Here is a 27,100-nt window from a genome sequence, read left to right as displayed (position 1 = left end):
GTCCATGTTCTAAAGTACCGGCTCATGTCTCATGTCAGCCACTGCGCTGGATCTTGAAGCAAAGCTGTAGATATGGAAATGGTGGCTGAGTGTGGTCGTGGCTTGTCCCAGCTGACCCAACTGGTGGGTTCTGGGACCGAGGCCCCGGGGGCTGCCTGTGAGTTCACTGCATTCTCCCTGAACTCATGGATTCCTTCTGGTGGGAGACAGTTACAGGCACAAATGACCTAATGCCACCTAGAACAATTCGTCCCACAGTGGGAGCCGAGCCCCCCGGCCTGGAACAATCGAGGAGGGCCAGAGTTCTCTGGTGTGGGGTAACAGCAAGACTCCCTGGTGTCAGGGGAGCAGGCTAAGGGGTTTCTACCTGCAAACATGGAGTGGCAGGCGCAGGGGCCCGGAGGCTGGGATGGTGTCTCTGGCCAAGGTCAGCACCAACGCTGGTGAAAAAGGCTGGGAGGGGCGGGGTGCAGTGGCTCACACCTGTAATCCCAGCATTTTTGGAGGCTGAGGCGGGCAAATCACCTTGAGATCAGGAATTCCAGACCAGTCTGGCCAACATGGTGAAACCCCGTCTCTACTAAAATACAAAAACTTAGCTGGGCATGGTGGTGGGCGCCTGTAATCCCAGCTACTCAGGAGGCTGAGAATCGCTTAAACCCTCGAGGCAGAGGTTGCAGTGAGCCGAGATGGCACCATTGCACTCCAGGCTGGGCAACAAGAATGAAACTCTGTCTTAAAATACAAAAAACAAAAAACAAGAAGGCTGGGAGGGAGCCTTGCCCGCCAGGGGGCGCCCTTGGACTTTCTCTTTCAAGAGATGCAGCTCTGCCCCAGGAGAAACTGGCTGGCTCGGGGCCATGCCCTGTTGTCCCACAGCTTTGGAGGAGCCTCTGCTCCCCGCGGCCGTGGTGTGCTCCTGAGCCACGCTCAACAGTTGCAGACAGAGCAGGCAGACCCATTGCGAATGCTGTGCTGCCACTTGCTTGGTGGATGACCTTGGCCAAGCAACTTGGCCTTTCTGTGCCTCAGTTTCCTCACTGTGAAGGGAAGAGAGCTCCTTTTGGGGCCAAGTCCCGAATCGGACTCACTTCTATTTGGCCTACTGGCATCTTCTGTGTGGACTCTCACCCATCAGTTAGGGGCTTTGTACCTCCTGTGTGTCGGTGCTGCACTAGGCCCCGGATGAGCCACTGCCCCTGCTGCAGGAGCAGAAAGCCTGACGGGGGTGCTCTGAGCTCTCTGAGCACCCCTCACCTTCATTGTGTTCCTCACAAGGCGGGTCTCACCCACCGCACTGGGGGCTCCTGGGCCACGTCATCTCTGAATCCCCAGTGGGTTGGCAAACAGTAGGTGCTCACTGGGCGCCTGATAAACTGAGTTGAATGGGACTTTGTGTAGGCCAGGATGGCACCTGGCTTACCTAGCAGTCTGGTGTCCTCCAAGGCAGGGAGGAGACAGCCTGGGGCCTCTGGATTTGGGCTGGTCTGCGATGGGGGCGCCTCAAGCTCTGCTTGGCTGGGGCCTACCACAGGGAGCTGCACTGGGCCCGCAGTGCTGGGCAGAGGAGCCTGGAGCTTTGGGCAGGGACAGGTGTGGTCAGATTTGTGTTTTGAGGGGTCCCTTGCTGCAGGGTGGAGGAAGGATGAGCCAGGCTGTCTGGGAGCAGAGTGGGCAGGCAGTTGGTGGTAGGGTCCGAGGACAGGCAGTAGCTGGGGTCAGGACATGGGGAGCAGCCAGAGTACTGGAACCTTTAGGATGGCCAGTTGGACTCAGGAGGAAGCACAGGTTTCTAAATCTGTTAGCCCACATGGGGATGCCATTAGGTACAAGGAGGAACCCTGGGGCCAAACACTCTCCTGGGGGCTGATGCTGAGCTCAGCCTTGGATGCTGAGTTTGAGGCACCTGTGGTCCAGGAGGAACGCCATCCAAGAAAGAACAATGGCAGGGGGTTTGGAATAGGAGCCCCAAGGATGGAGGGGGCAGAGTGTGACCAACGCTCTCAGAGGATAAAAGAATTTGGAGGCCGGGTGCGGTGGCTCATGCCTGGAATCCCACGGGAGGCCAAGGAGAGTGGATCACTTGAGATCAGGAGTTTGAGAGCAGCCTGGCCAACATGGCAAATCCTCTGTCTACTAAAAATACAAAAATTAGCCAGGCATGGTGGCGTGCGCCTATAATTCCAGCTATGTGGAAGGCTGAAGCAGGAAAATTGTTTGAACCCGAGGTGGAGGCTGCACCAAGCTGAGATTGTGTCACTGCACTCCAGCCTGGGTGACAGAGCGAGATTCTGTCAAAAAAAATATTGGGGGCACTGGCTGGGGTAGGAGGACTGGCTGATCCCTGTGGTCTATCCCCTGGATGTAGGGGTGCCAGGCAGAGGCCCTTAGTCACAAGCTGAAGGCCAGCACTGCAGGTTACTCCTCATCCTATCTCCCCAGAAAGGAACGAGGTGCCCACAGTCTATGAGAACACCCCCCGAGCCACAGCTCACACAGGTCCAGGGTTCTGGCTCTCCCAGGGGAGGCTCAATGAGCCAAGGTGGAGAGCTGACGCTTAGCGGGCTGGTCCTGGCCTGGGCCACTGGGGTGAAGTCAGGCAGAGGAAAGGGCGTCCTCCACAGCTCCGATTATTTGTGGTGGGCAGAGCTGCCCATTCCAGGCAGCAGGTGTCTTGTCAGATTCAAGGACAATGCCGCGAGCTGGCCTAGAGCTCAGGATGGCAAGGGAGACAAGCCAGGTGCTGGAACCAGCCACCTTCCCAACCAGGGCCAGTGCCTGTAATCAAGCATGCAGATGCAACTCTGACGTGTGATGGCCAGGAAAGGCGCAGGCTCTGTGGAGTGTGGCTGTCAGTCCAGAAGGCCTGACTCAGGCAGTGGAGGCTGGGAGAGGGGAAGGGGCCAGCAGGATGCGATAGTGAGAAAGAAAAGGCTGGGGAAGCCGGGCTGCAGAGAGGGAGAAGACAGGAGGGAGGGACCGGGGGTAGTTTCTGACCTGTTCTCCCCACTCCGTATTTCTCCAGCCTCGGCTTTGAAGTTATTTCAAATGGTTTGGGAGTTACTGTCTTAGCCTTTTATCACAGGCCTTTTGACATCCTTTTTGGAGGAGGTGAATTTAAATAAGAAGCTGGACACCCAAACCTAGCCCAGGGAGATCTCGGTGAGGGGGAGACTGGAGATTTCGGACAAAGATCAGCTCTGCCTCAGCGCCAGGTGGTTGAGAAGCCGCAGCCAACTCCACAGCCCTTTTTGGGTGGGGCCCCATGCCGCCATGTTTAGAGCAGATGCTGCTCTGTCTCTCCCCATTTCCCAGAGGAAGAAGCTGAGCTCCAGAACATTCCATAGCTTGCTCCAGGTCTCAACAGCTGCAGACCTGGCCTGAGAACATGGCCTTACAAGATGCCGTGGCTATGTGTGGCCCATCAGCTCTTGCTGCCTTGGGCAGGTGGGCAGATGAAGGACCAAAGGCCAAGCTCAGGCTGGGCAGGTGGTAGAGGAACCTAGTTAGACAAAGAGCTGGGACTCTAGGACCAGGGCTCAATCCTGACTCTGGGCCTCTGGGGGTGACTGCTGTGCCTCAGTGGCCCCATCTTCAAAATGGAGATTGTGATGATCTCCTGGGGCTGAGGCAATGCAGTGATCACACATGTGCAGCAGGTCACACACACGCAACGGGTACACTCACGCAGGTCACACACAGCGGGTTACACGCAATGGGTACACTTACGCAGCGGGTCATGCACAGTGGGTCACACAGCGGGTCACACACAGCGGGTTACACACAGCGGGTTACACTCACACAGCACAGGGACAGAGCAGGAATGTAACAAGCCCAGAGCAAGTGCTGGCTGGCTGTTCAGGATGGGAGCTGGAATCCGGAGAAATTGGTCTGACAAGGAGCAGGTTCTGGGGTCGAATCCCAGGCCTGGCCCTGGGGTCCTGGGGCAAGGGACCTGGGCTATTCAGAACTAGCAATAATGACCCCACCTCATGAGCAGGGTGGGATCAGATTCTGTTCTGCGCTGGTTCAGGCCGAGCTGACCACACCATGGGGGTGATGTGCTGAATTTAGCTCCTTCACCCCTAAAGCTGGCTCCAGGAGGCTCACTGAACAGGTCAGAAAAAGGATTCAAGATGCTGGCTGTGGCCTCTTCTGGGGCCCAGGAGCCTCCCAGCAAGCACCAGGGCGGGCGTGGGTACCAGGGAGAAGCCCGAGACAGTGGTAACGACAGTCAACCTCCAGGGTGTGGAGCGATGTTGCACATTGACAAAACCAAACCCTGCTACGCGCATGGCAGAAAGGCAGGCACCCCGAGGAGCAGGATGCACCCACACAACTGTGGAGCAGTCAGTACTTTAATTCAGGTCAGGCTCCGACACCTGGGGGCACAGGGCCCTGCCCGCCCCACCCTGAGGTGGAACCCCCAGCTGCTTCTGGGCACAGCATCATTTACAAAAATAAATATGAAAAAAGCAGCAACTCTTTAGTGATTATGGAATTAATCTGACAGCAATTAAATGTGTTTAAGCATCTGGCATATCTCCTAAATTGCACCAAAGGAATTTGGAAGCACTTGGTTTGGTCTCAAAGGCAAAAGGAAAGGACAAGGAAGGGGCTCGGCCTCCCGCCGGGCCCCACCCCCTCACATTTCTGAGTCCGCATACATCCCATTGATTAAGTAGTCCACCTGGGTGTAGTCCTTCTTCTTATAGCTCTCATAGGCCTGCAGGGCAAACAAAACCAAGACTGTGATGAAAAGGGTCACCCCGAGTAACAGCACCACCAGGAGGATAGTTTTGTCCACCACGGCCTGGGTGAGGGGCGCGGTGGTGACCACCAGGTACTGGCCTTGGGTGCTGGGCTGGCACGAGTCCGTGGCTAGCATCTTAGGGCCCCCTGAGCTCCTGGGTGTTGGCCCAGTGGAATCAGTACCTGGCGTGACCTCAGTCGCTACCTGCTCCGGTGCCTGGGGTGTGCCTGGCCCAGCGGCCCTCTGGGTGTATGGCGTGGGGCTTGGCTGTGTCATGGGGGACGTGGCCTCCACCTCAGGGATTGGGCTGGTGTGAGGCACTGGCACTGGGCTGGCAGTTGGCTCCTGGGCTTGTGCCTTGGTGGTGGTCACCACTGTGAGGGTGGGGGTGGGCTCTGGGGTTGTGTTAACCACAGGCTGGTCCACTGACACCTGGCTAATGGGACCTTGTGCTTGGGGACGCGTAGGGGCTGCAGGGCTTGCCGTAGTGTCACCAGGCATGTGCTTGGAAGGACTTCGCCGAGTGCTCATGGGGCTGCTCGTGTTTGTTGTGGTTGCCACAGTCTGAGCATGTGTGGCCAACGTGGCCGGGGTTGCTGTTCTTGGCACCGTGCTGCTATTTGGCATTTGTGCGAGGGCTGTGCTGAGAGATGGATGCCCAGTGGCGGTAGTGGATGGGGTCCACCCTGTGGATGTAGGCATGGTGGGTGCGAGTGTCGTAGGAGCACTGGAGGCTGCAGTCGTGGGAGCATTGGAGGCCGCACCATCAGCTGCACCTCCTGAAGTTGCTGGTTCACTCACGTCTGTCCTGCTTGTGTCCTCTGTTGTGACTTCCGTAGAGCTGAGGTGGGCTGCCGAAGTCCCTTTGGTCAACGTGACAGGAGAAGTTGCTGCCATGGTTATATCCTCAGACGTTTTATTATCAACTGTTTCCACAGATGCATTCGTCTTGACTAATCCATTCCACATTTTGTTAGGGACAAAGTTGCCTTAAAGTCAGAAAAAGGAGAAAAAGAGAGACAATCATGTTCAATCCTGCTCAGGGAGATTGCTCAGGGATCGGCCTCCACCCAGCCCTGTGGGGCCCCCTCCTCAGCTCGGCCAGAGTCAGGGGAGGTGATGTGCAAACATGCTTCCTCCCCATCTCTCTTCCCACTGTTGCCATGCAGCTCATTGAAAAAGCCGTTGTCAATCTGATTTTAAAACTCCTTTGCCCTCTATGAACACCCCTGCCCACTGAAGCCTTCAGACTTTCACTATTTGATCCAGTTCCCAAAACATCAGAGTAAAAGTCTCACACAACAGGTGTGATTCACCATTAAAAGCCCACTGAACACACACCCAGGTTTACAAAGCAGATAAACTGCACAGATATTCACATCACGAAAGAACGCTTGGCTTTGTGAAAGCATTCGCTGCAGGAATTCTTCTGAATGGCACAGAGTGGGAACGCAGCGAAAGATCTGATGTATGAAGGAACCAACTCCCCAGTGAAGATTCAATTTAGAGATAACATCAAATCTTGCAGGCCAAGCAAGCAAACCTTTCAGGGCTCAGCTGCCTGGTCCTGCTGGGCGCTCTTTGCCCACCATGGCCCTGGAGAAGGAAGGTTGGCCTGACAACCCTTCCCTGCCCGGCACCTGGGAGGGCTGGGGTTCCTGATGCATTGGCCTGGGTTTGCAGACGCTGCTTTCCTGGGTTCAGCATCCACCAGTCACACAGCTTTCTCACTTACGTGGATCATTGGATGCCGCATGGCTTTCCGATAAGGACAAGGAAAAAATCCAAATGAGCACAAGAGCTGTCCACATCTTGCGGGTGAGCTGGGAGCAAGGCTGTGCGATCCCTGAGGCTCCCAGCCAGCCAGCTCCTCAGGCTGCTAATGGTTCTCTCCTGCTTGGCCAAGGGATCTGTGGTCAAGAAAGCACACTGGTCAGAAGGCGTCTGGCCAGCAACGCACAGCCTTGCCTGAGAGCATCTGCTGTGGAGGGTTCTGGCAGGGTCCAAGGTGCAGACTGAACCAAGTGCTGAGACCAGGGCCTGGTGCCCAGAAAGACCTCAGCCATGGTGTAGTAACGATCTGCCCTGTGCTTTGCATCTGATCACTTCTTGACCCGATTTCACTATGAATCTCAACCTGAAAAAGTTCCCATTCTCCCATCCTAGAGTTCAGAGTTTAAAGGAGCAGGAGAGAGGACTAAGACTTGGCCGTGTTCATAGGGTGAAGGCCTTCTCATCACCAAGACTGGTCGTCTTCCTCCTCAGCTTCTCCTATGGTCTGCAGAGTAGAATTCAAGCCTCACGCACCCCATGTGCACCCTGTGACAGGTGACTGTGCCTTTCACATGGGAGATACTACTTAGCCATCTATCCATCCATCCATTCACCCATCCACCTGCCTGCCCACCCACCCATCCATCCATCCATCCACCCACTACTCTATCCATCTACTCATCTGTCCGTCCGTCCGTCCGTCCATCCATCCATCCATCCATCCATCCATCCATCCACCCATCCACCCACTCATCCATTCATCCATCCACCCACTCATCCATCCATCCATCCATCCATCCACCCACTATTCTATCCATCTACTCATCTGTCCATCCATAAGTCCATCCATCCATCCACCCATGCATCTGTCCATCTACCCACTCATCCATCCACCCACCCACCCACCCACTATTCTATCCATCTACTCATCTGTCCATCCATTCATCCATCCATCCATCCACCCACCCATCCATCCACCCACCCATCCATCCACCCACTCATCCATCCACCCATCCATCCACCCATCCACCCATCCATCCATCCATCCACCCATCCACCCACCCATCCCCCTACTCATCCATCCATCCATCCACTATTTTATCTATCTACTCATCTGTCCATCCGTGTCTGTCCATCCATCCACCCACCCACCCATCCATCTACCTACTCATCCATCCATCCATCCACTGTTTTATCTATCTACTCATCTGTCCATCCATGTCTGTCTATCCATCCATTCATCCACCCACCCACCTACTCATCCACCCACCCACTATATCCTATCTACTCATCTGTCCATCCATCCACTATTCTATCCATCTACTCATCTGTCCGTAAGTCCATCCATCCATCCATTCATCCACCCACTCATCCATCCATCCATCCACTCACTATTCTATCCATCTACTTGGCTGTCCATCCATAAGTCCATCCATCCATCCACCCACCCACCTATCCATCCATCCATCCATCCATCCACCCACCCACCTATCCATCCATCCATCCATCCATCCATCCATCCATCCATCCATCCATCCACCCACCCACGCACCCACCCATCCATCCATCCATTCATCCATCCACCCACCCACCCATCCAGTATTCTATCCATCTACTCATATGTCCGTCCCTCCATCCATCCACCCACTCATCTACCCATCCACCCACCCACTATATCCTATCTACTCATCTGTCCATCCATCCACCCACCCACTCATCCATCCCCCACTATTCTATCCATCTACTCATCTGTCCATCCATCCATCCATCCATCCATCCACCCACCCATCCACCCACCCATCTGTCCAGCCACCCATTCATCTATCCACCCAGCCACCCATCCATCCACCCACTCATGCATCCATACATCCACCCACTATTCCATCCATTTACTCATCTGTCCATCCATAAGTCCATCCATCCATCCACCCACTCATCCATCCATCCATGCACCCACTATTCTATCCATCTACTCATCGGTCCATCCATAAGTTCATTTATCCATCCATCCATCCACCCACCCACCCACCCATCCATCTATTTATCCACTATTCATCTACTCATCTGTCCGTCCATCCATCTATCCATCCATCCACTTTTCCATCCATCTACTCATCTGTCCATCTACCCACCCACCCATCCATCCACTCACCCGTCCGTCCACCCATCCACCCACCCGTCTGTCCATCCACCCACCCACCCATCCGCCTACCCACTCATCCATCCACCCATCTACCCATCCATCCACCCATCCACCCACCCATCCTTTCATCCAATATTTACTGAGTGCTTACTCATGTGCCAGGCAGTACACTTAAGACAAAAAGGTGAAAAACACAAAACCTCTTCAGGGACTTACAGTCCATGGGAGACACAGAAAAGAGGTCATTGCAGGCTGGCACAAGCATTGTGCAGGGTGTGACTCAGTGCTGGGAAGCAGGGAGGAGACAGCATGTGGGCAGGCCTTGAAGAGTGAGGGAGGCTGTTCCTCTGGGCAGAAGCCCCAAGGATGGCTGGGCCCCAGAGGACACAGTTCAGCCAGTGGTGGTGTGGTCGGCATGCCAAGGAAGGTTTCCTGGGAAAGCGACGCCTGGGCTGCATTCTGAAAGCTGGGTGGGGGTGGGCAGGCAGGTGGAAAAGGAGCAGCAGATGGCAACAGCAGGGTCAGAGGCAAGGGAGAGCGTGGTTAGATGAGGATTAGTCTGGAGAGCGCGAGGAGGCCCCAGGAGCCATGTGGCAGTTTAGATTTCACAGTAGGGGAATGGGAGTCCCTGCAGGGCCTTAGACAAGATCAGGAAGGTACTTTTAGCAAGAGGGGAGGCAGGGGCAGCCAGTGAGGGGCAGCAATCCAGGCACCTAACACAGAGGCTGTCTCAATGAATGAAGGTGTGAGTGAATGAGTGACTTCCCCACTTCAGAGACTGCAGTGGTCCCCACAGCCGGCCCAAGTCGCTGTAAAGCAAAGCCCTCTCCTTCATTCTAATGCTCCACAGAAGTGATGTGGAAGCTTTAGCACCTTTTTATTTTTTTGAGATAGGTCTTGCTCTGCTGCCCAGGCTGGAGTGCAGTGGCACGATCGTACCTCACTACAGTTTTGACCTCCCAGGCTCAAATGATCCTGCTACCTCAGCTGGAGTCACAGGTGCACACCACCACACCTGGCTATTTTTTTGTGTGTGTGTGGAGATAGGGTTCTTTCTATGTTGCCGAGGGTGGTCTCCAGCTCCTCAGCTGAAGCAATCTTCCTGCCTTGGCCTCCAAAGTGTTGGGATTACAGGCATGAGCTACTGTGCTCGGCCCTTAATGTATTATAAAAAAGTTATTTGGTTTGGTTGATTTGTTTTGTTAGATAAAATAATGAAAACAATCACAAGAAAACCAGCACTTAGCAGCCCATAGCAAAGTGGGGCCCCAGCTGCATAGCTGTATGCGGACTGGGGCTTTGGGGTGCTGGGTGAGCTGCCCATTGGTTATTGAGGGATGAAGGCGCCACTGACTGCATGACTGGCAGGAGCAGCCTTTTAGCTCTTTCAGCATTCACTGTCGTTCCCTTGAGGAAGCTACTGCAATAGGGGCAACAGACCATGCAAGGGGACTGGGAGACCAGCAGGACACACACAGGCCAACAGCACTGCCTGCGTTCCAATCCCAGCTCCCAAGCTCACTAACCAAGTGACATGTGCAGCCACAGGACCTGTGAGCCTCAGTGAGCTGCATGGGAGTGACGTGGGATCACGCGGACAAGGACCCAGCAGGGTACCTGGCTTAGCCAGCAGCCCACCCAAGAAGCACTTCCAGCTACGCAAAAGCAGCCACTGTGCAACAAGAAGCTCCTGGGTGGCTTTCTGCCTCCTGTAATCCACATGGACGGCTGTCAAGTTGCCCCGGGGCTGGAAAAAGCCCTTAAGAGCACACACCCTTCTAGAAGGCTGGTGTATTCCATGAGACTTCCGGTCTCCTTCCGAGAGTCACTCACTTTTCCCTAGCTTCAAATGGTGCTTTCTCTTCAAAATGGTCTGTAAGGGCTCCTGATGTGTTAGGGGTTTAGAAAAATTACTTGGCCTTACAAACCACAGATCTAGAGTGCAAAAAGCATTCTTTGTTCTGACAGAAAAAAAGTGCGGCTGCGGGGGATGGGGAGAGAAGAAACTAACCAGTATCACGCCGGGCAGAACTGAAACTGGAAGGTTTTGGGCACAAAGAACTCACAATCCTCCATGGGCCAAGGCAGTGCAGCTGGGCTTTTGATAAATATGAGTATTTAAACGGCTCTCTCGGGTCAGTAACATCTACCAAATGCCTTTAAAATGCTACCACCCCGGGCTCCAGATGTTCCCCAGGCCTGAGCCCAGGATTTGAAGTCCTCTGGGTGAGTTAAAGGCGAGATGATGTGGCAGGGGCTTCTTATGGGTGAAGAGGGTCTCGGCTCCTGAATGTACCCCAGCCCCAGGTCTTCTGCTGCCCCCTCACTACAAACCTCTAGGGCAGGGCTCAGCCCACTTTCCCTATAGAAGACAGGACGGCAAATATTTGGGACTCTGTGGGCCATTCGGTCTGTGTCTTAGCTACTCAATTCTGCCGTTCCGGTACAGAGGCAGCCCTGGAATAGATGTGAATGGTGGGCACGGTTGTGTCCCAATAAAACTTTATACAAACAGGCAGCAGGTGGGATTCGGCCACAGTTTGCTAGCCCCTGCCTTGGCACTTCAGCCGGCTTCAGGGACTGTGCTCCAGCTACAGCAGGGAAGATCAGACTCAATGTACTGAATGAACCTCCTCCTCCTTGTCCAGTTCCTTGCCTTGGAACAGACAAGGACCTTCTCCTTCCTGGGAGGGGACAGCCTCTCATCATCATCTGCTAAGAGGCGCCCTCCAGCACCCTGGATCAGTGAGACACAGCCTCCCTGCAGCACAGAGGAGGCTTCTGTGAGTGCCCACAGCATCACCAAGGTCAGGGAGAACCTCTTGAGGTAACTTGCATTTCTATCACAAAGCCGAAGAGGGTTGCAGGGGATCGCGTGATCCCCATCCTGTCCATGGGCCACCACCCCAGTCCACTCAGAAGACAAGGCCTCCCTGTCAGGAGCAATGACTCATGGATGTAATCCCAGCACCCTGAGAGGCCGAGGCAGGTGGGTGGACTGAGCTCACGAGTTAGAGACCGCCTGGGCAACATGGTGAAACCCCATCTCTACAAAAAATACAGACAGTGGCCAGGCATGGTGGTGTGCATCTGTAGTCCCAGCTACTCCAGAGTCTAAGGTGGGAGGATGGCTTGAACCTGGGAGGCAGAGGTTGCAGTAAGCCAAGATTGCACCACTGCTCTCCAGCCTGGAACACAGAACCAAAACCTTGTCTCAAAAAAAAAAAAAAAAAAAAAAAGAGGCAGGGCTTGTGACAGTTAAAGGCCACAGACTGGGCCTTCCTTGGTTACTGTAAGGCTTGGCTGTCTTTCCTTTTCCCTTGACCCTCTGGTGACCCTGCAAAGCTCCCTCTGGGCTCACTGTCCCATCACCCAACAGGCAGGCCCAGCCTGCAGGGCCAGGACACTCACCAGAGGCCGCTGCTAAGGGCATGCTCCCAGCCTGGGCCATCTTCCTCCTTGGAGAGCTGCGGGCTTGGCACTGTGTCGCTGGGTGAGGTCTGGCTTTGCAGGGGGTGAAAGCCACGTGGTGGGGCACTCCCGGGCCATGCCATCCTTTGTGGCACATGTGAGACGAAGGCAGCCTCTCCACTCTGGTAACAGATGCATCTAGAGTTTGAAAGAAAGTCCACATTCCTTAGGAAAAGCATGAGGGAAAATTCCAGTGAGGAGGGAGGCACAGAAAGAGCAGCATTCAAGAGATCATTCATTCCACTGGGACAACAACATGGATCAAAGCTTTCAATTCAAAACCTCTGTTGCGGGCCAGGCGCGGTGGCTCACGCCTGCAATCCCAGCACTTTGGGAGGCCGAGGCAGGTGGATCACGAGGTCAGCAGTTTCAGACCAGCCTGATCAACATGGTGAAACCCCATCTGCACTAAAAATACAAAAAAATTAGCTGGGCGTGGTGGCGGGCACCTGTAATCCCAGCGACTTGGGAGGCTGAGGCAGGAGAATCACTTGAAACCAGAAGGCAGAGGTTGCAGTGAGCCGAGATTGCACCACTGCCTTCTAGCCTGGGCAATAAGAGCAAAACTCCGTCTCAAAAAAAAAAAAAAACTCCCGATGCAGCAACTTCTACTGCAGTTTCTTCTAAGGAAGCACTCAGATGTCCAAAGATAATCTACAAAGATATTTCTCACAACATTATTTAGAAAGTAAAAAAGTGGAATAGTTCTGTCAAGTATGGCCCCATTCATATATAAAATACTATGGCAACTGTTAAAAATACACAACTCTCTACTTATTGACATGCGAAGATATATAGCACGCATCAATAAACGAACAAGGCAGGTTACACAGCAGCGTGTGGACCATGATCCTATTTTTGTTAAAAAAGACACTTATTCAAGGGTCTGGAAAGATTTGCACTAGAATGTTAATGATTATCCCTGGAGAATGGATTCACCTGTGATTTTCATTCTCTACTTCATTTCTTTCTTTTTTTTTTTTTAACAAGCATGTATCACTTTTGGAAAACATTTCTGAAAACCTCCAAGGAAAGAAACCAGCATATTTTCTTCAAGTCCTTCAAGCTGCTAAGCAGAAAGGCACAGAGTTACCCACCTGATACAGTTTCACACACTGATTTCCGTAATTCAGAGAGACTACATGATCTACGTACCAGGAGGGACATTTTCCTAGGAGCTAACCAAAACTTTAGAGGAATCCAGGAGTACAGCCATAATGCAAAGATGTTAACCAGCACAAATGTTTTTCTCATTGATGAATATTTAATGCGAACTCAGGAGATTACAGAAACAGCTCATCACCTCTTATCACGGGTAGGTTATCAGTAGGTGGTGATATCAAGGACCACCGTGGGCCTGCTCCCAATACAGATGCCCACGTGTGCACACACAGCCACACACACATGCACTTAGTCATACACGCTTGTGTGTGCACAGCTGCACGCGTGTCCGTCTGCACATGCACACGTGCCACCACACGTGCACTCACACATGCACACACATACATGCAAAATCACACAAAGGTGATAGCACACACACGGAGCATGTCCACAAGGCTATCTCAGGACACTCCACGGGTTTCTCAGGAAACTTCTGCTGGACACCATCACCACTTATTCCCTCCCAGCCGGTGAGGCTGGTGGTCACTTCCACAGAAACAGGAATTGGCCACTGTGTAGTCAAGAACAGGCCTTTGTTGTCCTATGACTTCATCCCTCTGCTGTGGTCCTGCCTCTACTTTCCAACAGAATATTCTAAATGTCAAGATCTCATGCAGGGACCTGCGGTCATCTTTATAAGTTGACTCATGATGGACAAGCCATTAACATCATTTAAAATAACTGTTTCCCCTGCAAGGGCTTCAAGCCAAAATTAGGGTGTGGGTCTCGGGACCCCACCCAGTTATTCTCATTATTATCTGGTACAGGGAGACTGGGTAGATCAGGGTCTCAGACCATAACAGATGGGAAAAAAGAGACCCCAGGGGCAAGAGGGGAATGAGCAAGAGAGAATTAAATTTGTATTAAGTTGGAGACCAGGACGGACAGAAAGACGGAAGGTTAGGCTGGCACTGGGAGTTCCCTTGTTCAGGGGTCAGCTCCCCATAGGATCTACAAGGAAGGGTGCAACAGGATACCCCTTGAGCCAGGTGACACTTCATGAGAAAGGCACCCCCAGACCGTGCCCCTGGGCGTCAACCTCGCTAACCTTTTCTGGTGCCTGACCTTGAGATGGGCCTCCCAATACATCTTGTCTGAATTCTTGTGTTCTCAACCTTGGCTTGTTACATGTAGGGCACTTCATGCAAGTTACACAAAACTGGACTCCAGACATGGTGCTGCATGCCTGTAATCCCAGACACTCAGGAGGCTGAGGTGGGAGGATTGTAAGCCCAGAAGTTTGAGTTCAGCCTGGACAACATCGTGAGACCCCATCTCTTTAAAAAAAAAAAAGGAAATAAATAACTTAATTCTTTTTTTCTGGCATAGAGATGTTCCAAAGACCCAACACAAGTAAATCCTGAAGCTTGGTAAAGGACTACAGCTGTTACCCTTACATTCTATCAGGCTATTAAGACTCACTCAGCAGCAACACGGCCAAGTCCCCACACCAAGTTAGGCAAGTTACAGATACCAAGGAGTAGGAACTGCAAAAACAAATACAGGGCAAACTGCAGGTACCTAATCCTGACACGTCACCTGGCTGAACTTTGGTTGCAGAAGCCCAAGGAACACAGACTTATGGCTTTGTGTATATAGACATTGTCCTGTAGTCCAAAGGATGTGACTCTGTGGCAGACGGAAACCTGGAACATTGGATATTTATTATATTACATTAAATACATTGCTTGCTTCCAGGTTCCTGGAAGTTTTGGTATCACAGCTAAATGCTAGGGCCTAGTTTTTGCTAAGAACGTGGGTATCTCTGACGTTCCTTTGTCCATTAGGCAGATCCACTGTATAAATGGAAAAATTTGTATTTTAAATCTTTTCCTTGCTGATTTTATTGAACTGTTAGAGATTTTCCTGGGGCGAGGGATAACTGCAAGTTGTTAAAGTCAGATTTCTAAGCACGATGATTATTTCTGGTGGCAAACCATGCGTGTGGAGGCCGATTCCTCCTATCAGCCTAACGATTAAGTCAACATGCTAAGCAGTCACACGGGGGCTACTAAGTGACTCGCACGGGGGAAGCAGGCAGGGAGACAGATGGGCAGGGGAGGGAAGTTGGGGGATGCACAACCTCCACCCAGGTAGAGAGAGCGTCTGGGAGATAGGTCTGGGTCACTCAACTCTAAGAGCAACACTTCTTGGGGTTCAGTCCCGTCCTGGGCTTGCCAGGGAAAGACCCCAGGGCAAATTCGCCCCCGCTATAAGAGTGTCCCCATTCTGCTCCCAAAATGGGACAAGCGGGCCTCTTCTCCAGTCTGGGACCCCCTTCAGCTCTCCTCCTCCTCCTCCTGCCTCTTGGGCCCCCAGCCATGCTCGGCTCCCAGTTGACTCCCTCCGTACCCGCACTGCTCAGCGTCTTGCACTCTGTGCGTGCCCCATCCGCGGCTCCTCCTGTCCCGTTCCTCCTGCATCTCTCAGCCCCTCACTCTCCCCCTGCCCCTCGTGCCACCATCCAACCCTCCTCCTGCCCCCCCACCTCTGTCTCTCAGTCCCAAGCCGGTCAGGGAGCCCTGACAGCAGCTTCCCGGACGGCAGTGCGAGCCCCTTACCCGGGCGCAGCAGGCCCGCGGCGGCCCGGCGGCCCTAGGACAGTAGGAAGGAGCCCGCGGCCCGGCGCGGGGACGTGGCCGGCAGCGCAACCTAGGCAGCTCCGGGCAGCGCGCCCTGCTTGGGCCCCGCCCAAACGCCGGAAATGACGTCATGGAGGGCGTGGTCGGGGCGGGGGACAGCTGCGACGGGGCCTGTGGCGACCAGAGGCGAGCCGGAAGTAGGGGGTTGTCTGCTCTCAGGCCCCGCCTCACTGGGGCCGGCTCGGGCCATGTCTCGCGCGCTCCCAGAAGGAGCTATTTTGAGCAGGTCTGTGGCGGAAGTGGGTGTTCTCGGGGCTCGGCTGCCCAGCTGTGCCCGCTGCCGCCTTGGGGTCCCAGGGTGCCCGGGTTGGGCTGGGTGAGCTCAGAAGCACCTTGGCGGCGGCCCAGCCTGAAGAGGCGACCTCGAAACGCCTCTTGAGACCTTTCACGGGCACACGCCCTTCGCGTTCCTCCGCTTACTCCCACGTTTCTTCAGCCCCTGGCGGGGCGCTGGGGTGCCCTGTAGTTAGAGTGGGGGTGGCAGCGAGCGTTTCTGTGCACCCGCAGCGTGCCACGCCCGTTCTAAGCACTTTGCCTACAGGGCCAGTGGCTTAACTCTGCAGTAGCACAGTGAAGAACTTCGCCCCATTTTACAGACGTGGAAACAGGCTCATCAAGTGCTCTGTAATTGTAAAACCTGGAATAAAAAGGAGCAAAACGCAGTGTAGAGGCAAGTGTGTGGGACTTGACTTTGGTTAGAAATAGGCTTTGCAGACCGGGCTTGGTGGCTCTTGCCTGTAATCCTAGCACTTTGGGAGGCCGAGACGGGCGGATTACCTGAGCTCAGAAGTTCGAGACTAGCTTGGGCAACATGATGAAACACCGTGTCTACTAAAATACAAAAAATTAGCCGGGCGTGGCGGCGTACGCCTATAGCCCCAGCTACTCGGGAGGCTGAGGCAGGATAATTGCTTGAATCCGGAAGGAAGTGGAGGTTTCAGCTCACGAAGGAAGAAGTAAGGAAAAAGAAATAGACTTTGCAAGTTAGTAGTTCTGTGACTGAATTCCAGTGTATGTAAGACCCTCAGGCATTCCTCTGGTCCAAACCAAAACCTGTCTGCGAAGGATGATTTCACAGGAGCAAACCAAGACTTTATTTCCAGTTTTATAACCTGCCTTGGGGTCTTAGACTAGGAAGCTAACAGACACAGAAAGCTGAGATTGTGCAGACAGGATCAACCATCCACTCCGAGCTCTGGGAGCACCTGAAATGCGATTTGATGTCACCACCACCGTCCACAGTTCAGTCACAGTTCATGTGTGGAACTTAACCTGCACAGACGTGAGTTTGCTGAGACCCAAGGCCGGTTGGATCATGTGAAGATCAGATCCTTTTGCTATGTATTTGCTTTAATTTTTCTAACTAGTTCAGATCTAACATGAAGTACAGTATTGAGGCTCACTCCGAAACAAAATATTCAATCGGCAGCCAGATTTTAGTTCTATGCTCACGCCTGTAATCCTAGCATTTTGGGAGGTCAAGGCGGGTGGATCACCTGAAGTCAGGAGTTTGAGACCAGGCTGACCAATATGGTGAAACCCGTCTCTACTAAAAATATAAAAATTAGCCAGGCGTGGTGGTGTGGGCCTGTAGTCCCAGCTACTCGGGAGGCTGAGACAGGAGAATTGCCTGAACCTGGGAGGGGGTGGCTGCAGTGAGCCGAGATCGCATCACTGCACTCCAGCCTGGGCGACAGAGTGAGACTCCTTCTAAAAAAAAAAAAGACTGACTCTCTATGTTTTCATTTCCTCTTTGGCAACATAGGGACAATTTTTACTGCTGGGGCTGAAATTACAAAGATAAGACACAGCTCCTCCTTTTCTCTAGAGCAGCTGGGCAGCTGGCCCTCCATCTGCTGTGGTTTTTTTTTTGAGACAAGAATCTTGCTCTGTCACCCAGGCTGGAGTGCAGTGGTGCAATCTCGGCTCACTGCAAGCTCCGCCTCCCGGGTTCACGTCATTCTCCTGCCTCAGCCTCCCGAGTAGCTGGGACTACAGGCACCTGCCACCACTCCGGGCTAATTTTTTGTACTTTTTAGTAGAGACGGGGTTTCACCATGTTGGCCAGGATGGTCTTGATCTCCTGACCTCGTGATCTGCCCGCCTTGGCCTCCCAAAGTGCTGGGATTACAAATGTGAGCCACCGCGCCTGGCCCATCTGCTTTCTTAAATAAAGTTCTATTGGAACAGAGTCATGCCTCTTCATTAGGTTTTGTCTAATACCTAATGGCTGCATAGGTGGCTGCTTTTTTGATAAAAGGACACAGTCGACTAGTTGTAGAGACTATATGGCCCACAAGTCCTAAAATATTTACTGTCTGGCCCTTTACAGAATATATCTGCTGATCTCCAGTCTAGAGTGTTACTGATGGGTTTCTGACAACAGAAATATCTGGCTGAGATGGTCCAACATACCAGGAAACCCATTCTCTCCTATGTGGAAAGTCATATTCTCTGATAGCATCTTTGGGGTCACCTGAAACCTAGTGTCCATTGAAGGCACAGCTCTGGGAACTGCATAACTGTTCTGTGGAGTGTTAGGGCGAGTGAAGCCAGGCAGAGCAGCTGCTTCTGAGGGCTGTGGATAACATAGAGAACGTTATACTTACATCCTGTACCTTTTGTCTCTGGGCACTGATCATTTCAGGAGCTTTCTGTGCAGAAATAGCTGAATAAATTCGGAGCTTGGTCCTCTTTGTTGTTGGAATTTACAATGTTATTTGAATGTAAGACCTTGCTAGATGCGACATTTGAAAGTTAGGACTCTGGAATGACACTGCCTGGCTTCAGATCCTGGCTCCTTCATTTTTTTGCCGAATGACAACAAACAAGAGGCTTAGGCTCTGTGCCTCAGTTTCGTCGTCATAGTCAATTCTGGTTTTGGCAGCAGTTATGTTGAATAAAGGCACCCAGTACATGGATTTGGCAAATACTGCTCCTTGGAAACCACAGCTCCTAGGGAAGATACAGGGTTAGGTTCCTGTGAGCCTCTTGATTACATTTTTATCAACAGATCGATACACATTACTTTGTTTTGGTGTGTGTGTTTCTATTTAAAGATGTCTTATTTAGGCCAGACACAGTGGTTTATGCCTATAATCTCAGCACTTTGGGAGGCCGAGGCGGGTGGATCACCTGAAGTCAGGAGTTCGAGACCAGCCTGGCCAACATGGTGGAACCCCATCTCCACTAAAAATACAAAAATTAGCTGGACGTGGTGGCACGTGCCTACAGTCCCAGCTACTGGGGAGGCTGAGGCAGGAGAATCACTTGAACCCCGGAGATGGAGGCTACAGAGAGCCAAGATCGTGCCATTGTACTGCAGCCTGGGCAACAGAGTAAGACTCCATCTCAAAACAAAACAGAAACAAACAAAAAGAAGCCTTATTTAATGTCTATTATTGACTCATTAATTAACATTGAAAATGAAATGAGAATAATACAGGGTAGTCACAGGAGAATTAAATTCCAGGCAGCAGTTTTACATGACTAGACTATCATCTGCTAAGACCCTGAAAACCCAAGATGTGAACCAAGCTGGCTAAGACTGACTGGACCCAACATGGTGCTGGGCTTGACCTAGGCTTCCCTTAGGACCTCATTGTGGGCTCATTAATATACTAAACACACAACCACCAGCACCATGACAGTTTCAGGAACACTCAGATTTGGCACAAAAATGGGTGACACCTCTGCTCCAAGAAATCTGTACGGGCCGGGCGCGGTGGCTCACGCCTGTAATCCCAGCACTTTGGGAGGCCGAGGCGGGCGGATCACAAGGTCAGGAGATCGAGACCACGGTGAAACCCCGTCTCTACTAAAAATACAAAAAAATTAGCCGGGCGCGGTTGTGGGCGCCTGTAGTCCCAGCTACTCGGGAGGCTGAGGCAGGAGAATGGCGTGAACCCGGGAGGCGGAGCTTGCAGTGAGCCGAGATCGCGCCACTGCACTCCAGCCTGGGCGACAGAGCCAGACTCCGTCTCAAAAAAAAAAAAAAAAGAAATCTGTACGTTTTCCCAGGAATTTTTATTAATATTCCACCTCTTTGTTAAAGAAACCCATAAAGATAGAAACCCCAAACCATTGCTCAACTCTCTCTTGAGTAGGCCCACATTCCTCTTTCTTGAGTATGTACTTTTCACCTTGTAATAAGTTTCTGTACTTTCACTATTTTCTGACTCATCTTTGAATTCCTTTTCGTAATGAGGTAAAGAGCCTGGGGTTAAAGTCCCCCCTGCGTTTGGGCACCTCCCCAGCCCACTGGTATCAAACCCACAGACAACAGCATATAACTCATGCCTGAATGAAGTAGCTCTAACATGTATTTTCTCCCTAAAACAGACCTTTTGCACTGAGGAACACTAGATAACACTTCAACACTATGTGTGTGGGCCATTTAAAAATGCAAAACCACCACCAAAAAAAAGCAAAAAATTACAAAAATGTGGCACTAAACAGACCAAGAAATGAACCCTTGTTTACAGGTGAGCAGAAATGAGGGCAGAGAGAGCATCCTTGCTGGGTCTTAGCCAGGGACTCCAGCACATGGCGACTCGGATTTTCCCCACTCCAGGCACATGGCATGTACAGGCTCATGACCTCAGAAGCGCTGCAAGTATTGATTTGTGTGTGTGTGTTTGCCGGAGGCAGGGGGGTGCGGCAGTGGGGTTCCACATAAATTTTACCGACTAAGTGAATTTGCAAATGTGAAATCTATGACTCACGAGAACTGTATGCTGAAATAGAGGAGTAATAGGTCCTGCCTCATCAGATGCTTATGGGAATTCAATGATATATAAGTGTGTGTAAATTGCTTATAATGGGGCATGACACAGAGAGGACTGAGTAAATATTAGCCACTGTTTTTTGTGTGTTTTGTTTTTTAGATGGAGTCTTGTCCTGTCGCCCAGACTGGTGTGCAGTGGCGCGATCTTGGTTCACTGCAACCTCCATCCCCTGGGTTCAAGTAATTCTCTTGCCTCAGCCTCCCTAGTAGCTGAGATTACAGGTGTGCACTACCACACCCGGCTAATTTTTGTATTTTTAGTAGAGACGGGGTCTCGCCATGTTAGCCAAGCTGGTCTCAAACTCCTGACTTCAGATGGTCTGCCTACTTTGGCCTCCCAAAGTGCTGGGATTACAGGCATGAGCCACCGCACCTGGACCCGTTGTTACTATTACTGATTACAAAAGAGCAGGACTCTGGTGTTTGGAAGAGGATTCTCTAGAGTTTGGAACGACTTGAAGTCCCTGAGTCCCAAACCATTCCGAACCCCTCCATGGTGCCACCTTTGTCACACCAGGCAGAAGCCCTTCCCTTTTCACCGGAAACTCCCTCTGGAAGGAGCTGTTCTCTGTCATTAAAGGGAGTTCCCACTCGGGAGGAAGCCAGTACTCCCCTTCATGCTCCACCCTTTATTGTCATTATTTGAAAATAGAAGGTTTATTTTTATGTTCTGAACACAAAACTAAGAATATTACAATTATGAGAATTTTGAGAATAAAAGTGAATCATTGATGGGGATAGGAGTGAAATTAAATATGCGTTATTGGACTGAGCCTCCTGACATGCCTCTTATAATGTTCAGAAGTATTGATTTGGTTTTTAGGTATTCACCGTGGATGGCCGGGGAAAAATCTTCAGGATTATGAAACAAGGCTGCTACGGACTTACTCTGAGTTTTTTTTATTTCGATTTTTTTTAAAGCATGTTAATTTCAATAAATTGTTACTTAATTTAGTTCACATGTATTTTATATGGCTTAAGGAGTTTTTATTGAGGATTAGTATATGTACAGAAAAGTGCATATATACGTTTACAGCTTGATGAATTTTCACAAATTGAACCCCCTTGTGGAATGAACACTCAGTAACAGTGGCACCAGCGTCCCGGGGGTTCCCTTCAACCCCACTTCCAGGCCCAAAATGAAAATGCCAAGTATCTGTGAAGACTCAGAGCAACCTGAACTCCCATAGAGTTGCTAGTGGGAATGGAAAATGGTACAACCACTTTGGAAAACAGTTTGGCAGTTAAACATACGTATATATATGACCCAGCAGTCCCACTCAGGTATTTACTCTAGGGAAATGAAAACATACGTCCACACGAATATCTGTAGGAAGCGTTTATAGCAGCTGTATTCGTAATTGCCAAAACTGATAAAGGAAAAGCTTGTTCTACTCAGAACACTTCTGACATCCATGTCTAGGTTTTCTTTTTTTTTTCAAGACAGGATCTTTCTCTCGTCACTCAGGCTGGACTGTGGTGGCACAATTATGGCTCAGTGCAGCCTTGATGTCCAAGGCTCACACCATCCTCCCACCTCAGCCTCCCAAGTAGCTGGGACTATGGGTGTGCACTATCCCCAGCTAATGGTTTTTTTTTAATTTTTGGTAGAGACAGAGGTCTCACTACATTGCCCAGGCTAGTCTCGAACTCCTGGCCTTAAGCAGTCCTCCCTCCTTGACCTCCCAAAGTGCTAGGATTATAGGTGTGGGCCACTGTGCCCAGCCCAATGTGTGGGTTTTCCACACTGCACTCCAGCCTGGGGGACAAAGCAAGACTCCGTCTCAAGAAAAGAAAAAAGGTAAAAGTCAAAAATGGAAAAATAGATTATGGGTTATGATGGTAGTTAACATGTGTGTGCATGCACATGTGGAATTGAACACTTAAAATAGGTGCATTTTATTCTATGTTAATTATACCCCCAATAAAGTTGATTTTTTTTTTTTAGATGGAATTTTGCTCTTGTGGCCCAGGCTGGAATGCAGGGGTACGATCTCGGCTTACTGCAACCTCCGCCTCCCAGGTTCAAGCAATTCTCCTGCCTCAGCCTCCCAAGTAGCTGGGATTACAGGCACCTGCCACCATGCCCAGGCACCTGCCACCACGCCCAGGTAAATTTTTTTTTTTTTTTTTTTTTTTTTTTTTTGAGACAGAGTCTCACTCTCGCCCAGGCTGGAGTGCAGTGGTGTGACCCTGGCTCACTGCAAGCTCTGCCTTCCGGGTTCACACCCTTCTCCTGCCTCAGCCTCCCAAGTAGCTAGGACTACAGGCACCCACCACCACGCCCGGCTAATTTTTTGTATTTTTAGTAAAGACAGGGTTTCACTGTGTTAGCCAGGATGGTCTCGGTCTTCTCACCTCGTGATCTGCCCACCTTGGCCTCCCAAAGTGCTGGGATTACAGGTGTGAGCCACCGCGCCCAACCATGCCCAGGTAATTTTCTGTATTTTTAGTAGAGACGGGTTTTTGCCATGTTGGCCTGGCTGATCTTGAACTCCTGACCTCAGCTGATCCACTCGCCTCGGCCTCCCAAAGTGCTGGGATTATGGGTGTGAGCCACTGGGCCTGGTCAAAGTTGATTCTTTAGAAAGCAATATTAGAAATAAAGAAGGTTGGCCAGGCATGGTGGCTCACGCCTGTAATCCCAGCACTTTGGGACGTCAAGGTAGGGGCATCATGAAGTCAGGCGATCAAGACCATCCTGGCCAACGTGGTGAAACCCTGTCTCTCTAAAAATGACAAAAATTAGCTGGGCATGGTGGCGTGCACCTGTAGTCCCTGCCACTTGTGAGGCTGAGGCAGGAGAATCTCTTGAACCCAGGAGGTGGCAATTACAGTGAGCTGAGATTGCGCCACTGCACTCCAGCCTGGCAACAGAGGAAGACTCTGTCTCAAAAAAAAAAAAAAAAAGAAAAAAAGAAAAGAAAAGAAATAAAGAGAGTCACTTCATAACAGAGTCTCGCTCTGTTGCCCAGGCTGGAGTCCAGTGGCACGATCTCGGCTCACTGTGACCTCCACCTCCCGGATTCAAGCAATTCTCCTACCTCAGCCTCCCAAAGTGCTAGGACTAGAGGCATGAGCCCCCGCGCCCTGCCGAAAAAGAGTGTTTTAAAATAGAAAACTGTTTTTTAGGAGAAATGCTCTTTAGCAACAACAACAACAAAAACCCCAACTTAATCCCAATACACATTAAAGGAGTATATAGAATGCAATCGCTGACGTATAAACCTTCCTATCCATTCCTTATTAAATTATTGCCAGAGGTTCGGGTCAGTCCACTCAAAAGGACTGCAAATAAGTGGGAAAATTGTTCTTTGAAAAGAAGGTATATGATTTGATACTGCTTTGCCTAGAGAAGAAAAAGAAACAAACCTGTAGAGTGTTGCAGAACCTGAATGGTTTTTCAAGAATTATGTTGATCAACTTTCTGTGTAGAGTAGTAAATAAACAAGTGTCACCGATTTGAACAATAGTGTATTTGGGAAATAAAGGGCTGCTTCCTGTCTTTTGAGATCTTCATGGCAACCACAAACCCTATCTTGTCATCTGTGTTCCAGCATGCCTGGGCACATTCGACCAATTCTAAACACTAAACGTAACTCCAGCACTCGAGTGAAACTGTCCCAAGGTGCGTCATAGTGAATCCTAACCAGGACCCCGGTGGGAAATGCTGCACACTTCCTCCCCTTTAGATTTATGATGTCACTTAAGTTTCTCAGTAGCACTTATGATGTCATTGATCACCCCTCCCCACCCCCAATCTCTTTCACAATTTTGTCTTCCGTGGGTCACGTATGTTTTGGAGATGTCCGTCTTTCCCAAGAGCTGGTGTTGAATTTCCACCCAGTGTTTCCAGGATGGCAACACTGTGTGTGTGTGTGTGAAGTGCTAGGGAAAGTCTTTTCATGCCTTGAAAAATACACACAGGCCGGGCGCGGTGGCTCAAGCCTGTAATCCCAGCACTTTGAGAGGCCGAGATGGGCGGATCACGAGGTCAGGAGATCGAGACCATCCTGGCTAACACGGTGAAACCCCGTCTCTACTAAAAAAATACAAAAAACTAGCCGGGCGAGGTGGTGGGCGCCTGTAGTCCCAGCTACTCGGGAGGCTGAGGCAGGAGAATGGCGTGAACCCAGGAGGCGGAGCCTGCAGTGAGCTGAGATCCGGCCACTGCACTCCAGCCTGGGCGACAGAGCGAGACTCCATCTCAAAAAAAAAAAAAGAAAAAAAAAAGAAAAATACACACAGAAGTATTTCTCTTCCTGAGTTTCAAGGAGACTCTGCCTTCAAGAGACCACTCCCGGCTGGGCGTGGTGGCTCACACCTATAATCCCAGAACTTTGAGAGGCCGAGGTGGGTGGATCACCGGAGGTCAGGAGTTCAAGACCAGCCTGACCAACATGGTGAAACCCCTTCTCTACGAAAAATACAAAAATTAGTCAGGCATGGTGGCACACGCCTGTAATCTCAGCTACTCAGGAGGCTGAGGCAGGAGAATCTCTTGAACCTGGGTAGAGGTTGCAGTGAGCCAAGATCGTGCCATTGCACTCTAGCCTGGGCAGCAAGAGTGAAACTCCGTCTCAAAAAAAAAAAAGAGACCACTCCTGGGCACTGCCTTCTACCAGCTTCCCCATCTAACTGACTGCGTCGGACCACCGTCTTCCCTCCATGCCTGAGGTTGTCAGTGGGGTGCTCCAGCCTTCATGTGCACCCTGTGACTTCCTTCATCCTAGTCCTGCTGACCCTTGTGGCTTCTCCTGCTCCAAGGCCATGCTCGGGACCCTGTCATCAGTCCTGGGGACAGGCTCCATCTTAGAGGGAATCCACCTGGCTCCCGCTCCTGAGCGATCTTCCAGCTATCCCGTCTCCAGACTCCCACCGCACCTGCTCCTGGGTTGCAGCCACACCCAATAAGTAAGTCACTCTCTTGCCAATAGAGTGTCTTCCACATCCTTGTCCTTCCCACACGCCCCTTGGCGCCCCACCCCGCTGGATGAATCCCGCTGCCCACCTTCATGCCTGCCCCTGGGTGGGTGCTGAAGGAGACCCGTGGCTTTTTCCCACAACCAGGCCTTCTGTGCTGCCAGAAACCCCACGCTCACCTGGCCGGGCGCTCACACCCAGCCCCTCCACCATTTTCAAACCCACCTCATTCTCTTTCAGCAGGTGTTGCCTCTTTCTTCAAAGAGAAAACAGCAGCCCTGTCATGGGAACTCCCTTAACTCCCTCCCTGCCTGCACCAGGCCTGAAGAAACACACGCCCATCCTTTTCTCCTCCCTTCAGTAAGTAGCATTGGAAGAGGTGTTCTCACCAGTGAAATATCTCCTCACCTGCGATGCGGGTTCTGTCCCCCACAATCTCCTGGGGAACTTTTTCCCACTGATTGGCTACTGCCTCTCCGGGACATCCCACCTCTCTCTACTGGAATCTTCTTTTTTTTTTTTTTTTCTTTTGAGACGCCACCACGCCCAGCTAATATTTTGTATTTTTAGTAGAGATGAGGTTTCGTCATATTGGCCAGGCTGGTCTCAAACTGCTGACCTCAGCCTTGGCCTCCCAAAGTGCTGGGATTACAGGTGTGAGCCACTGTGCCCAGCCTTATTTTATTTTTTTAGAGACAGGGTCCCACTCCGTCACCCAGGCTGAAGTGCAGTGGCACAATAATGGCTTACTAGGCTTACTACAGCCTCAACCTCCTAGGCTCAAGTGATCCTCCCACCTCAGTACCACCATGCCTGGCTGATTTTTAATTTTTATTTTCAGCAAAGATGAGGTCTTTCTATGTTACTTAGGCTGGTCTCGAACTCCTGGGCTCAAGTGATCTGCCCACCTCTGCTTCCCAAAATGCTGGGATTACAGGCCTGAGCCACTGCACCCAGCCGCTCTCTTTATAGTCTTAACCTTATTATTTTCTTCTTTTGATTTTTTTGGTTTATTTGTCATTCTTTTCTGACTTCTTGAGATGGACGTTTATCCCATTCCATTCACTTTTTTTTTTTTTTTTTTTTGAGACGGAGTCTTGCTCTGTCGCCCAGGCTGGAGTGCAGTGGCCGGATCTCGGCTCACTGCAAGCTCCGCCTCCCAGGTTCATGCCATTCTCCTGGCTCAGCCTCCCGAGTAGCTGGGACTACAGGCGCCCGCCACCTCGCCCGGCTAGTTTTTTGTATTTTTTAGTAGAGACGGGGTTTCACCATGTTAGCCAGGATGGTCTCAATCTCCTCACCTCGTGATCCGCCCGTCTCGGCCTCCCAAAGTGCTGGAATTACAGGCTTGAGCCACCACACCCGGCCCCATTCACTTTTTTTTTTATTTTTTTGAGATGGAGTCTCGCTCTGCCTCCCAGGCTGGGGTGCAGTGGCACGATTGCGGC

General features: G+C 51.3%; 1 protein-coding gene and 1 long non-coding RNA gene across 5 annotated transcripts; one reads left to right on the top strand and one right to left on the bottom strand.

Moving 5' to 3' along the window:
* Positions 1–4,344: 4,344 nt before the first annotated feature.
* On the bottom strand, positions 4,345–16,007 carry C14H11orf24 (chromosome 14 C11orf24 homolog). Of its 4 annotated transcripts, none has more exons than XM_050758195.1 (4): positions 15,863–16,007; positions 12,081–12,305; positions 6,489–6,663; positions 4,345–5,742 (listed from the first exon to the last, which is right to left on the bottom strand). In XM_050758195.1, exons 3-4 carry the CDS (start codon positions 6,562–6,564, stop codon positions 4,646–4,648), a joined length of 1,173 nt encoding a protein of 390 aa, XP_050614152.1. In that variant the 5' UTR covers positions 6,565–6,663; positions 12,081–12,305; positions 15,863–16,007; the 3' UTR covers positions 4,345–4,645. The 4 variants fall into 4 exon arrangements, with proteins under 4 accessions (XP_050614152.1, XP_050614151.1, XP_050614154.1 ...); XM_050758194.1 differs by having other exon boundaries at positions 12,081–12,278; XM_050758197.1 differs by lacking the exon at positions 15,863–16,007 and adding an exon at positions 14,841–15,752 and having other exon boundaries at positions 12,081–12,278.
* A 73-nt stretch (positions 16,008–16,080) lies between these two features.
* Positions 16,081–26,197, top strand: LOC126935978 (uncharacterized). Its single transcript, XR_007719356.1, has 3 exons — positions 16,081–16,169; positions 25,497–25,643; positions 25,893–26,197. It is a non-coding gene; the product is annotated as an uncharacterized LOC126935978 (long non-coding RNA).
* Positions 26,198–27,100: the final 903 nt, after the last annotated feature.

Source organism: Macaca thibetana, chromosome 14, assembly GCF_024542745.1.
Source record: "Macaca thibetana thibetana isolate TM-01 chromosome 14, ASM2454274v1, whole genome shotgun sequence".
Lineage (NCBI taxonomy): Eukaryota > Metazoa > Chordata > Mammalia > Primates > Cercopithecidae > Macaca > Macaca thibetana.
This window is presented reverse-complemented; position numbering and strand designations above follow the sequence as displayed.